Source organism: Pygocentrus nattereri, chromosome 15 (genome assembly GCF_015220715.1).
Source record: "Pygocentrus nattereri isolate fPygNat1 chromosome 15, fPygNat1.pri, whole genome shotgun sequence".
Taxonomy (NCBI): Eukaryota; Metazoa; Chordata; class Actinopteri; order Characiformes; family Serrasalmidae; genus Pygocentrus; species Pygocentrus nattereri.
Window position 1 is genome coordinate 29,628,214 of NC_051225.1, and position 10,949 is coordinate 29,639,162.

The 10,949-nt window shown below is 38.4% G+C and overlaps 1 protein-coding gene across 1 annotated transcript; it reads left to right on the top strand.

Moving 5' to 3' along the window:
• The first annotated feature begins 180 nt into the window (after nucleotides 1-180).
• On the top strand, nucleotides 181-10,625 carry nfil3-4 (nuclear factor, interleukin 3 regulated, member 4). Its single transcript, XM_017716795.2, has 2 exons — nucleotides 181-375; nucleotides 8,470-10,625. Exon 2 carries the CDS (start codon nucleotides 8,575-8,577, stop codon nucleotides 9,367-9,369), a length of 795 nt encoding a protein of 264 aa, XP_017572284.1. The 5' UTR covers nucleotides 181-375; nucleotides 8,470-8,574; the 3' UTR covers nucleotides 9,370-10,625.
• The last annotated feature ends 324 nt before the right edge of the window (nucleotides 10,626-10,949 follow it).

The window sequence follows — 10,949 nt, forward strand, 5'->3', positions numbered from 1 at the left end:
TGTGGGCTCGCTCTCACAATCTCACAAACAGACACATGCGTACACGCATACACATGGACCACAGTGCAGACCTTTGAGCTGGGTGTTTAAGAGAAGTAGGGTGATGGAAGGGCTTGTGGGCAGAATTAATCGTGTTAGAGGCAGACAGGCAGATTCAAACTCACAGCGACAATAACACCAAAGAAGCCACGTGCTTGAAAGCAGACCACCCCACTAACACTCCACGTCAGGTGAGACATTCAGTTCCCACACACTATCAGGAGTGGGTGTAGGGTCTACGGTGGCTAGCGTCATTCGATTGAAGTCATACTGAACGCCCATGCTTACGCCAATATCCAGCAACAGATAGACCCAGCAACACTCTGTGCACAAAAGGTAAGCTTCCAAGTTATTTTCTGATGACATAGGGGGGTATTATGGAATACGATGTAGATGCAGATACATTGGCCAGTTATGTGATGGTTATGGTCGCAAATAATAAATGTGCACATTTATTACTATTACTTTGCTCTTATTATGCGATGTTTATTAGTTAAGACATGTTTTGAGGTGTATTCCATATAGCTTGGTTCTATCGCTTCGGCCGGGGAATGATTACATTTTTAGTAGGAAGTAAAAAAAAAAACATAACGTTCAGATAATCAACTGTAAAACTGCTGCATGCCGAGCACATTTACTCATATCGTAGTTTAAAGATTATTGTTTTGTTCAGGATGGATTACACTATAAGGCATTAGCTTGGACATAAAGTTATTCATAAATTGGTACACATTGTACAACAATAGGTTGCGTTATACTTAAGATGCTATGCTGTCCTGAATTGATGTGAAAGTGTTGTATTTTGACCTTAGATTATCTATCAGGCTTATATCTTAGGACTCTGTTTTAGAGAGACAGATATAGATCTTTGGCCACTGGTTTAGGTGACTGTTAGAACGGATGTGAGACAAGATATTAATCATAGAATCTTAAATATCTATTTATAATCAGTCCTCTTAGTATACTAAGGAGCTGCTTAGGGGGAACAACGTTGCAAGATCTATTGCTAAAACATACAGATCACATTCAGATATTCAATGCCAAAAGCAACCACAAACTGTAGTACATGAATGAATGATCAACACATCATACATCCACTCCTGCCACTCTTTCAAGGAAAAAAAATACCAGCTGCAGTCTCTAGCTACGAGGCCTTGTTTTCTGTTCACAACTGTCCAGAAAATAACATAGAAATACACTTCAACGAAGGAACAGGTGCCATTTAGGCAAAGAAACATTAGGTGGCAAAAAAGAAGAAGTTTAAGAGGAGTTAGTTACTGAAAAGCGGCATCTAAAATTAGACGGTTAATAAGCAGCAGGTGCGGCTTTGGCTAAGGCCTCAGGAGATTGCAAGCCAGGAAGTCTTCATCCTGCTTTCAGCTCCAAAGCATTGACTGCACACCATGAAACCAAAAACTGAAAATCAATTCTTTCAGTGTTGGTGTTGCAGTTTTTCCAGTTACAGCTTCAGCAATGTATAACGTCTGGCATGCCGATTTGAACAACAGAATATGGGCTCCTCTTTATGCATGTATGTACGAAGGTATAAGAGACAGGCAAAGAAAGAGTTTCTGTGAGGCTGGCCCTGTGAGGTGTTGGCAGAGACACAGCAGTTGAGCAAACGTAGATGTATTTTTAGCTGTTAAACACGTCAGATCTGCTACTCCACTCTTCATTGTTTTCAGTTCTTTCAAGTACCAGCAGGTCTGTCAAGTGGTATCAACCAGAGAATCCAAACTAACTTGGAAAAATACAAAGTAACGTAGCATAGGCTGCATTTCAAAGTTGTCTTTATCATGGAACAGCCATTTGAGCTACATGGAAAGAAATAGTTGAATTCACATGATTCACATACGTATGTCAGTTACACACAAATAAAAAGTTATATCAATTTGAAGTAAGTTACATTAAGAACTTACAAATAGGAATTATGTTAATGTAACATATTTCATAATTGTTAAGCCAAAGTAAACAACGTTTAAGCAAGATTTTTATCAGCATATGCCAGAAAGCATTCTTAGCGCAATGTCACAGCGTATGCCATTTTGGTTCCATAACAACCTTTCAGCGGATGTGTTTTAAAGAAAATGTTCTAAATGTGTGAGTGTGAAGCCCCTTTATAAAAATTTAAAAAATCTCAACATAATATATAAACAGTCCTGAGATGAACCCTTAAATTGGATGGAATCTTTTATATTACGCCTATGAAAGGATCGCCAGACTCACAAATTTCTTTATAATACACAGGTCTTTAGGGAACCGAAAGTAGTTCTTTTACGGCATTGCACAAAGAACACTCTGTGGAAACTTTTTTGAATGTGTAGAAGAACCACTTTTGGTTCCCTGAAGAAGCTTTCAATTTTTTGTCCTTTAAAGAATTACTTTTGTACATGAGATGAGTGTGAACAACCTTTTTAATTGAAAGTTTCAAGAACCTCTGAATAATGCAATGAAAAGTTCTTCCTAGAACTGTATGTCCAGGCTAGAGGCCCTTTGTTCTCTTACGAGAAACATGTTAATTCACAGTTCACAGCTGTGAAATTATATTGAACCGCATATGGCGCGTGGCAGAGGATATTTATGGTTCTCAGGCCATTATGCTTATTTAAATGTATTCACTTAGCAGGCATTCTTATATACAGGAGCTTACAAGACGTTCAAAATAAGGTACCCAAAGAGTCTGCGAGGATCTATGACCTCCATGACCTTTATTCAAACGTGTAAGATCAATGACCTCTACAAAAGCTTGCTGTAATTACATAAGTAGGTCTTGAGGACAAAGAATGTTAAGTCCAATTAAACCAAAACAAAAACAAGTAAAGACAAATATTACATGCCATTAAAAATGATATCACTTTAACATTCACATGCTGACCACAAGGCACATGTATTTAGAAATCTGGACTTCAGAGGTTCATGAAGATTAGCCGCTTAAAATTACCTACTAAGTCTTATTATTCGGTAACTACAGGAACTTCAACGCAAACTGGCTAAACTACTCTTAGAAGTGTTTAAAATAACTTTGGCCATTTAAGTGAGTTAAAGGGGTTGAAATGAAAGCTACTACATATATGACATGTGCCATTGGTGCTGACCATGGCCTGATGTGTCTGGGGACAGCATAGATGGCACATGGCACAACTGAGACCCAAACGATAGCTGCAGATGCATTACACACTATAGCATAGAAAAAGAACTGGCTAATTTAGTCTAATATAACCACTACTGGGATAATGTTTGCAACATTAGACTAGTGCAACATGAAGTTAAGTGCGTAATACTTTCGGATTCTATAAACTGCTAATGAGCTACGATAACAGTTGATATCTCTAAGAGAATACAGCAATAACTAACAGTTGCCAACCAAAGCAGAGCATCACAGAAATGTGTGAAAAGTGTGAAAGATTATCTCAACTAGATACAAACTCTTAGCTCTTAGAAGCAGTATGTGGGGACAAACCCTGTCGCAAAAAAAAAACTCTATTTTTTATCTAATTCATATAGGGTAACAAGTCGTTATCTTTATTATTTCTGTCTGACATGAGACATGAGACTAATGAGATTAATACAATATCCTAAATAAGACATTACATATAGTTCAAATATATGTTGTTACTTGAGGCGTAAAATGACCTTAAGTGCTGCTATAAGCTCGTCATAGAAACATTCTTTAAAAAAGGAACAGCTGTGGCGTCTCCCACCATGGCCGAAATATTAGACCAAAAGCTTCTGATTGGGGGGAAAAAATGCAAGCATACAACAATAGTGCCAAAATGCCAACGTGCCATAGATGAACCTTTGCTTCTTTAAAAAACATTGACGTGAATGCATTTTTAAAGAGTTATTTTGTTGTAAAACAAAAAAAGATGTTTTAGAGTTTAAACAAAATTATATAATGTAAAGGTTTTATACCAGTATCCAAATAAAGTTTTTTTCCCTAGAATTGTATCTGCACAACAATTACTACTTAGGAACTTTGTTTTCAAGCGGTTAGGGTGTGTTTGGTGTGTTTGATGTAAACCTGTGGTAAAGCTCATACAGATTGTGTAGGCTACTATATAATTATGTCACCATCTTAGTAATGAGATAAATTTCCCATTTGAGTCATACAGAACAGAACTGCAAACTGAACAAACAAACGTCAATAAATGAATAAAATAAATAAGCAACAGGAAGGAGGAAAGTTGACCTGTGGGCACATAATGAGCACAAACTCATCTTTTTGGACACCTCTGGGGGACTTAAAGGGGAATTCCACAGATTTCTCAAACTTTCTACAGTTGATATCTAAACAAAGTCATTCTGACTGGATTTGATATGAAATGGTGCATTGTAGAGAAACTTACTGACTCAGAAACTTACTGATTTCCTTACAATGATGCTGATAGGAACGAGGGGTCGTGTTTATGATGTCTACAGTGCAAACACAGCCATTTTATTCACTATCCAAAACAATCGGTGAACCTACATGTGTCCTCTGAGTGTTTATATGCAGTTTTAATGATGGTAAACTAGAAAAAATATGCTGTCTTTTGAGAGAAAGAAAAGAAGAAATGATGTCTGGTCTTGATGTCTGGTCCCTATCACCACCATTGTGAGCAATTCTGACTCAGTAAGTTTCTATAAAACACTGCTTTTTCACCAAGTCACTCTGAATGACATCACCTTGTCAAAAAGTACCAGCTCACACTTAGGTGGTATATAAAGACTTCATTAAAAAAGGTTTCCTAACGTGTTATAGTTCACTCACTTGTGAGAGGAAATTAAACTTATCTCTAAAAGTGACTGAATGCTAATGACTTAACTACTAGCGGTTTGGAGCACAAGGTGTTCTGTTATTGTGCTTTAATCTTATTTCTTCAATTACAGTCCCAAGAACTCTTTTTAAAAGTACCCGTCAGGAAGTATTTTAACAGCTTTTTTAACAGCAAAAGTAACACTAATTCAGTGCACGGTAAGTTGCATGGTAAATGTACATATAGTGGATTTTATTGGTGACTTTATTTGTATGTTTATTGGTACGTATTTGTTGTTGCACAAAGACTGTACCTCAGTGTTCTTCTCTAGCAGACCTGAGAACCCACAAAGCTATACAGTTCTGCAGGTTTGCGGACGTCAATAACTGACATCAATAGATTAAATAAATATATACCAGGTGAGTGCTCTGGATCACAAAAGCTGGGAGTGAAGAACAAAACAAAGACTGTAAACAGTATCGGAGCTTGATTATACAAAATAAACCTTAATGATCCTAAAACACATACTTGGGGTACTCCTTTTGAGTTAAAAACTGTCTTCAAAGACCTATACCAGGCTGTACACCTTAGGTGAACTGTGACTATTGGTGCTCTGCCTTCAGTTGAAGCCATGAAAATAAATGCAAATATGAAAGAAAAAAAAAAACACCTCTACGATGATGCTAATTGCTATTAGCACTAAGCTAACACTGGTGCACTGGCCATTCTAGATTAAAACAGACAACAGACATTATCAAATATTTTATGTTGCAGCAGTTTAACACTGACTTTTTCAGTAAACAGGCCTGGCACAGCACTGCCACATCTGTTTTCTATTTCTAATGAGTCATCAGGAATGTTCTATGAATGAGAGAAATTTGCAGTCAATCACTTATCTATTTTCCAGAAGGGCAATTTCCACCACAATTTGTCCCACTTGCTGTAAACAGTAACATGATTGGTTAATTCCACTGTCACTTCTTAAATATGTTGGTTTTTAGTTATCCAATCTAAATTTTGATTATTCTTTGAACTAGCAGAAACGCTAACCTGCAGACATGGAAACATTACAGACAAATCCACACAACTAGTCTAAATCTGTCATTTATCTAGGCTGTAAGGGGCATAATGTAATTTTTTCCAAAACTTGGGATGCAGGCTTCAGCAGACATTACCCTAAAATTCACAGCAAAACAAATGTGACAACATGTACCACACAGAAAGAAGTCCAAAAAAGGAACAATAGTAATTCACAAGTTATATGCAAATGTGTAGATTTTGATTAGCCAAAACTAACATGAAAGTCATTAGCTCCTGAGTGCCTTACCAAAGGTAGAGCTCACATGACTATCAACCTATATACCAACTGGGCAGTTTTCCTTTGGGTGTTTCAGGATTTTAAACCATTTGTTCCCAACTCTCAATATAAGAGTATTACTTCAATACTTGCAGAGTTTAAATCTAATAATTAATATGTTTCATAAAAAATGAACTGAAATTATAATAATGTATTTTTTAATTCCCAGAAATCAGCAGTCTCTGAGGGTTCTCCCCTGCTAAATACTCTAAGGTCAATCATCTGTTATTTACTGTAGATATCTGTGTTTAATTTAATTCTCTGACCACTAACATTTAAAACATTCAGGGTTGCTATATTGTTGCTAGATCGTTGCTCTTCATCATAACGGGTAAATCATTTGACACTTCTAGCTTGCTTTCTGATGGTGTTAACTGATATGCACGCCTATAGTGCATGTAGCTTGTCTCATTGCTGTGGTTTTGCACATGTGTGTACTCACAAACGAGGCCTTATTTTCTCATTCAATTGAGCATACAATCAACGTGGTCTAAGCAGCTTTCTGCTTGGCCTGAGCATCTGTTTCATTTGCCCTGTTTTTCATTTCAGTCTTTATCACTATCAGCCCTGATCTCTTACCTGTGAAGAGGGCTTAATAGATGAAACGGGTGAGGTGTGTGTTTGTGTGCGTAGGGGGTCGGGGGAGGGGATGGGGTGGAGGATGTGGTTAGCCAGTAGCAACAGACACACTCAACAAGTGAAGAGAGTGGACAGGGTCATAAGTCAGAAACCCAAACAAGATGGTAGAGATGTGGAGGCTGGTGTTGAGTGGGATGAGGGATGAATTAAAGAAGTCGCAAACAGGCCTGTATGGTTCCATTACTGCATGTTTTCCACAAGTCTTGTTCTATAGTTGATGTTACCTCTTTGCCGTCCACTGAATCATGTCCACTCAATTTTTGCCTATAATGGCACCCGTTTGACTAAACTGATCAAAACGAGTCCTCCTGACCAAAAAAGAACTGCAGTGTGCCAGTGATTTCACAAGGGAACCAAATCAACATGGAAAATACAGCTGATTTGACTATCTCACAATCAATTTCTTTCTTCTCGCTCTCTGTCTCTCTCTCTCTCTCTAGTCTTCCCAGTCTTAGCCTACAAAGTAGTGTGGGGGCTACCACTATCTAAGCGCTCCCACAATGTCAATGTCTGAAACGTCAAGTCAAGTAGAGGAGAGTGGGCACAGTCTAACACATTTTGGTTTTGCTTAACAATTTTATGAGCATTTGAGGAAAATTAATCATTTTAATACAAGCAACCTAAAAATCTCAGTTATGAATGAAAACATAAACTTATACCCAATATCTACAGACAATGCCATATAAACTCTCCATGCTAAATATGTTAAAAATATATTCAGTAGAATAAATGATTGTAAATTATGTTTAAAAATGGCATATTATTTTTGACCATAAGGTAGAAAATAAATATCAGTACAATAAAATTGAAATGGTGCATGGTGTCCATAGTATGTAAGAAAAAAACACATTTGAATTCATATAGGGCGATATGGAGTCCTCTCATTGTTTACTCAGGCTTCATTGTAACACTACATAACTAACCCTGTTATGTGGAGGCTGTACTTTTGCCTGGCTAGCACTTGCAGCAACAACAATGTGAATAAAATAAGTGTGAATTCTGTGACTTACACTTTTTCAGGGTAAATCTCTGCTACCTGTCCCACTACTGTAAATAGTTGTAGATAAAACATGACTAAAAACACTTTGAACTTAAAATACATAGAATATCTATGTTGGATTTTATTCTGTTTTAGTTTATGCTCCACTCTCTGCTAGTGAGTATTTATAAATCTAGCTTATGCCCAAGCCAATTTAAAATACTGGGGCAATGTTTAAATCATCAGCATCATAAGCAACAGTATCTTATATTGCCTTATTAGGCATACTGCAATGACTGCAGTTATTTTTATTACTGATTCCTTTACACCACAAACTAACAGTAAGCTGAATTTTCTGTCGTAACCTGAACACATGACATACAGAAGCTTTGAGGCATTCAGATGAGTTCTCATACACTTTGTCACAACCACAAGGGGAATTTTCCTTCTTCATTACACCTCTGTTGCTCATACAGCCCATTACAGGAATGTAACTATACATTTGGTTCATGAAACCAAGGTTTTGTGAAGCTCATGTAACTGTGGTCAAAAGTAGGCACTGAAGAGATTCTCAACAGAGATATCCTACTGTCTCCGTGGGTGATATCTCTTTAAATCAGTTGTTTTTTAATCTGTGTAGTGTCATAGGGTCTTACATAAGATACACCTCACGGTCATACCAAAAAAATGACATCTTTTTATGTTCACTTTCATTATAGGTACAAGAAGCACTGTGAAGGTAATTGAGGAGTGCTCTTAAGAAAAAAACAACCAAGCACCACAGCGAACACTCAGAGACTGAAGGCAGGGACATCACCCTGCTGATGCTGGGTACAATGCAGTCTGCCTTCTTGCGGCTGAGGGGGGAAGCCGACCAAGAGCCTGAGGACCCCTCTCTTAGAGGCCTAGGTCTGCGTCGCAAGCGAGAATTCACCCCGGAGGAAAAAAAGGACGCTTCCTACTGGGAAAAACGACGCAAAAACAATGAGGCGGCCAAGCGTTCACGAGAGAAGCGGCGGGCGAACGACTACATGCTAGAGACACGGCTTGTGGCACTAAGTGAGGAAAATGCAGCTCTACGGGCCGAACTACTGGCTTTGAAGCTTCGCTATGGTCTCCTCACTTCTAGCCCCTCATACACCGTCCCCCAGAGAAGCTTCCTTCAGATGCATCCATACACCCAGCAAACTCCAAACACCTTTCCAGACAGAGAGCTCTACTGGGACAGAAGGAGTCAAGAACCTTCCCAATTGCCTGGATACCAACGACCTTCCACTCTAGCCGCACACCCTGGCTCAAACTTTCTCCCCACACATTCCATGAACATCAGCAGGCCCTATCCTTACCTTCTAGATGTCCCTGGCCTCCTTCCCTCTACAAACAGCTCCATGCTCTTGGCCCCTGTGTTTCCTCCGCTGGCTGCATCTTATGCAGATCTTCCACTGCTGAGGCCCAGAGGGCAGAGGGCAACGTCAGACGAGGAGGGTGAGCAGCAGGTACCAGCTGATGCCAGTGCCGCTCTGCCTCATAAACTGAGGCTGAAGAACACCAAAACAGCAGAGCACAAAGACAATTCAGCCACCACTACATCCCCAGGCCCTATATATGTGTCCGACTGAAAACAAACCAAACTGGAAGGAGGACATCTGTTAAACTTTGCTAGCAGGCTAGTTTATTATGGACTAGGAGGTCGCCTAGGTTGGCTAGTATGTGGACATGTGGTAAACTTTTCAAGACATTCAGATAAAAATTTTTATGAAAAAATTACTGAGAGAGACCATTTGTTCCACTTTTGCTTCATTTTCTTCTAGTGTTATTTTTACCAAAGTCCACAGTTGTCATGTCAGCCATGCAAAAGCATCACCAGTGCTACCAAAGATAGCTAACACATGACTTATTAAAATGCATAGGGATGAGCATTTCAATCAAAGTTAATATCAGAATTGTTAAGGCATAATTCCAGGGGAAAAAACTGAGAAATCTTAAGGATTCTGGCTACCACACATGGGATGTGTCTGGAGACAGCGACCAGAGACAGTGCTGCCTCTCAGCATCTTGATATTACTGTACTATATTAAACTCAGAACACCAGTCCATAGTACTTGACATGTGGCTAATCTAAAGTATTTAAGACAAACAGGCATTCCTTTTTCACCTCAGCTAATTATTAATATTTGCCAGGACTTTTTATATTTCACCTGGAAAACAGACTTTGTGAAGATTTAGTTAGCTAAAACCAAACCTGATAAATTCACTAAATGATGTTGAAAGTTTTTTTCCGTTAAATTTTTACCATTCCAGTTCAAAATGAGCTTGAGCTTCATGTTTATCTGCGCTTTTCTGTGACACTTCCTATGTGCTATAGCTTTGTACTATCTGCCACCTGGCAGTAGAGATCCTCTGGTGACACAATGGAGAGTTTCTTGTCTGGTACACAATAGCATTTAGCTGGTTTTAGTAGCATTTCTATGCTTCATTCTTTAGAGTCAACAAATAAGAAACTGTCCAAAACTCAAGACACAGTTTCTTTATTTCCCTCTGGTGGAGTATAGAGTTCAGACATCTTATGGTTCTTATAAGAATGTTTAATGTTATAGACAGATTTATCCACATACTGAAAAAGCCAATTCATTTTTGAAAACGTTCATGACTATTTGAATATTGAAACATCCTGACTCATCCCTAGCAACAGAGGGGCAGGGTTTGACTGGTCAAGTGTTGCCAGCAAGGCCTAAGAGATGGCAAAATGCTGTAAATCCTGTGTGTGCCAAAAAGTGTTTCCTACTTTCTGAATTACATTCAGTATGCAAGTGTATGGAGAAAATTTTAATTCAAAACGGAAGTCTATGGAGGAGTAATAAATTTTTTACTAAGATTGAAGACGTTTGGGATTTTTGTTTTTGTTTTATAGTGTAAAACATTAATTATTCCCCAAGTGAGTTCCCCATTCCAAACATAAAAAACAGCTTTTATGTCATTGCTCATTCACAGGCATGAGGCAATTAAGCGTGGCTGTTGCCATGATCACTGAGTGTAAGATGGTCCTTTTAGCCAATCTCCATTGTTAACACATGAATTCACACATCTCTATCATTGTTAGTCACATGAAATTTATAAAGCATCATTACTATAAGTTCCCATGAAACAAACATAGCAGAGTTGAGGACACATACATTCAGGGTGTGCTTGTGCTGCTGAG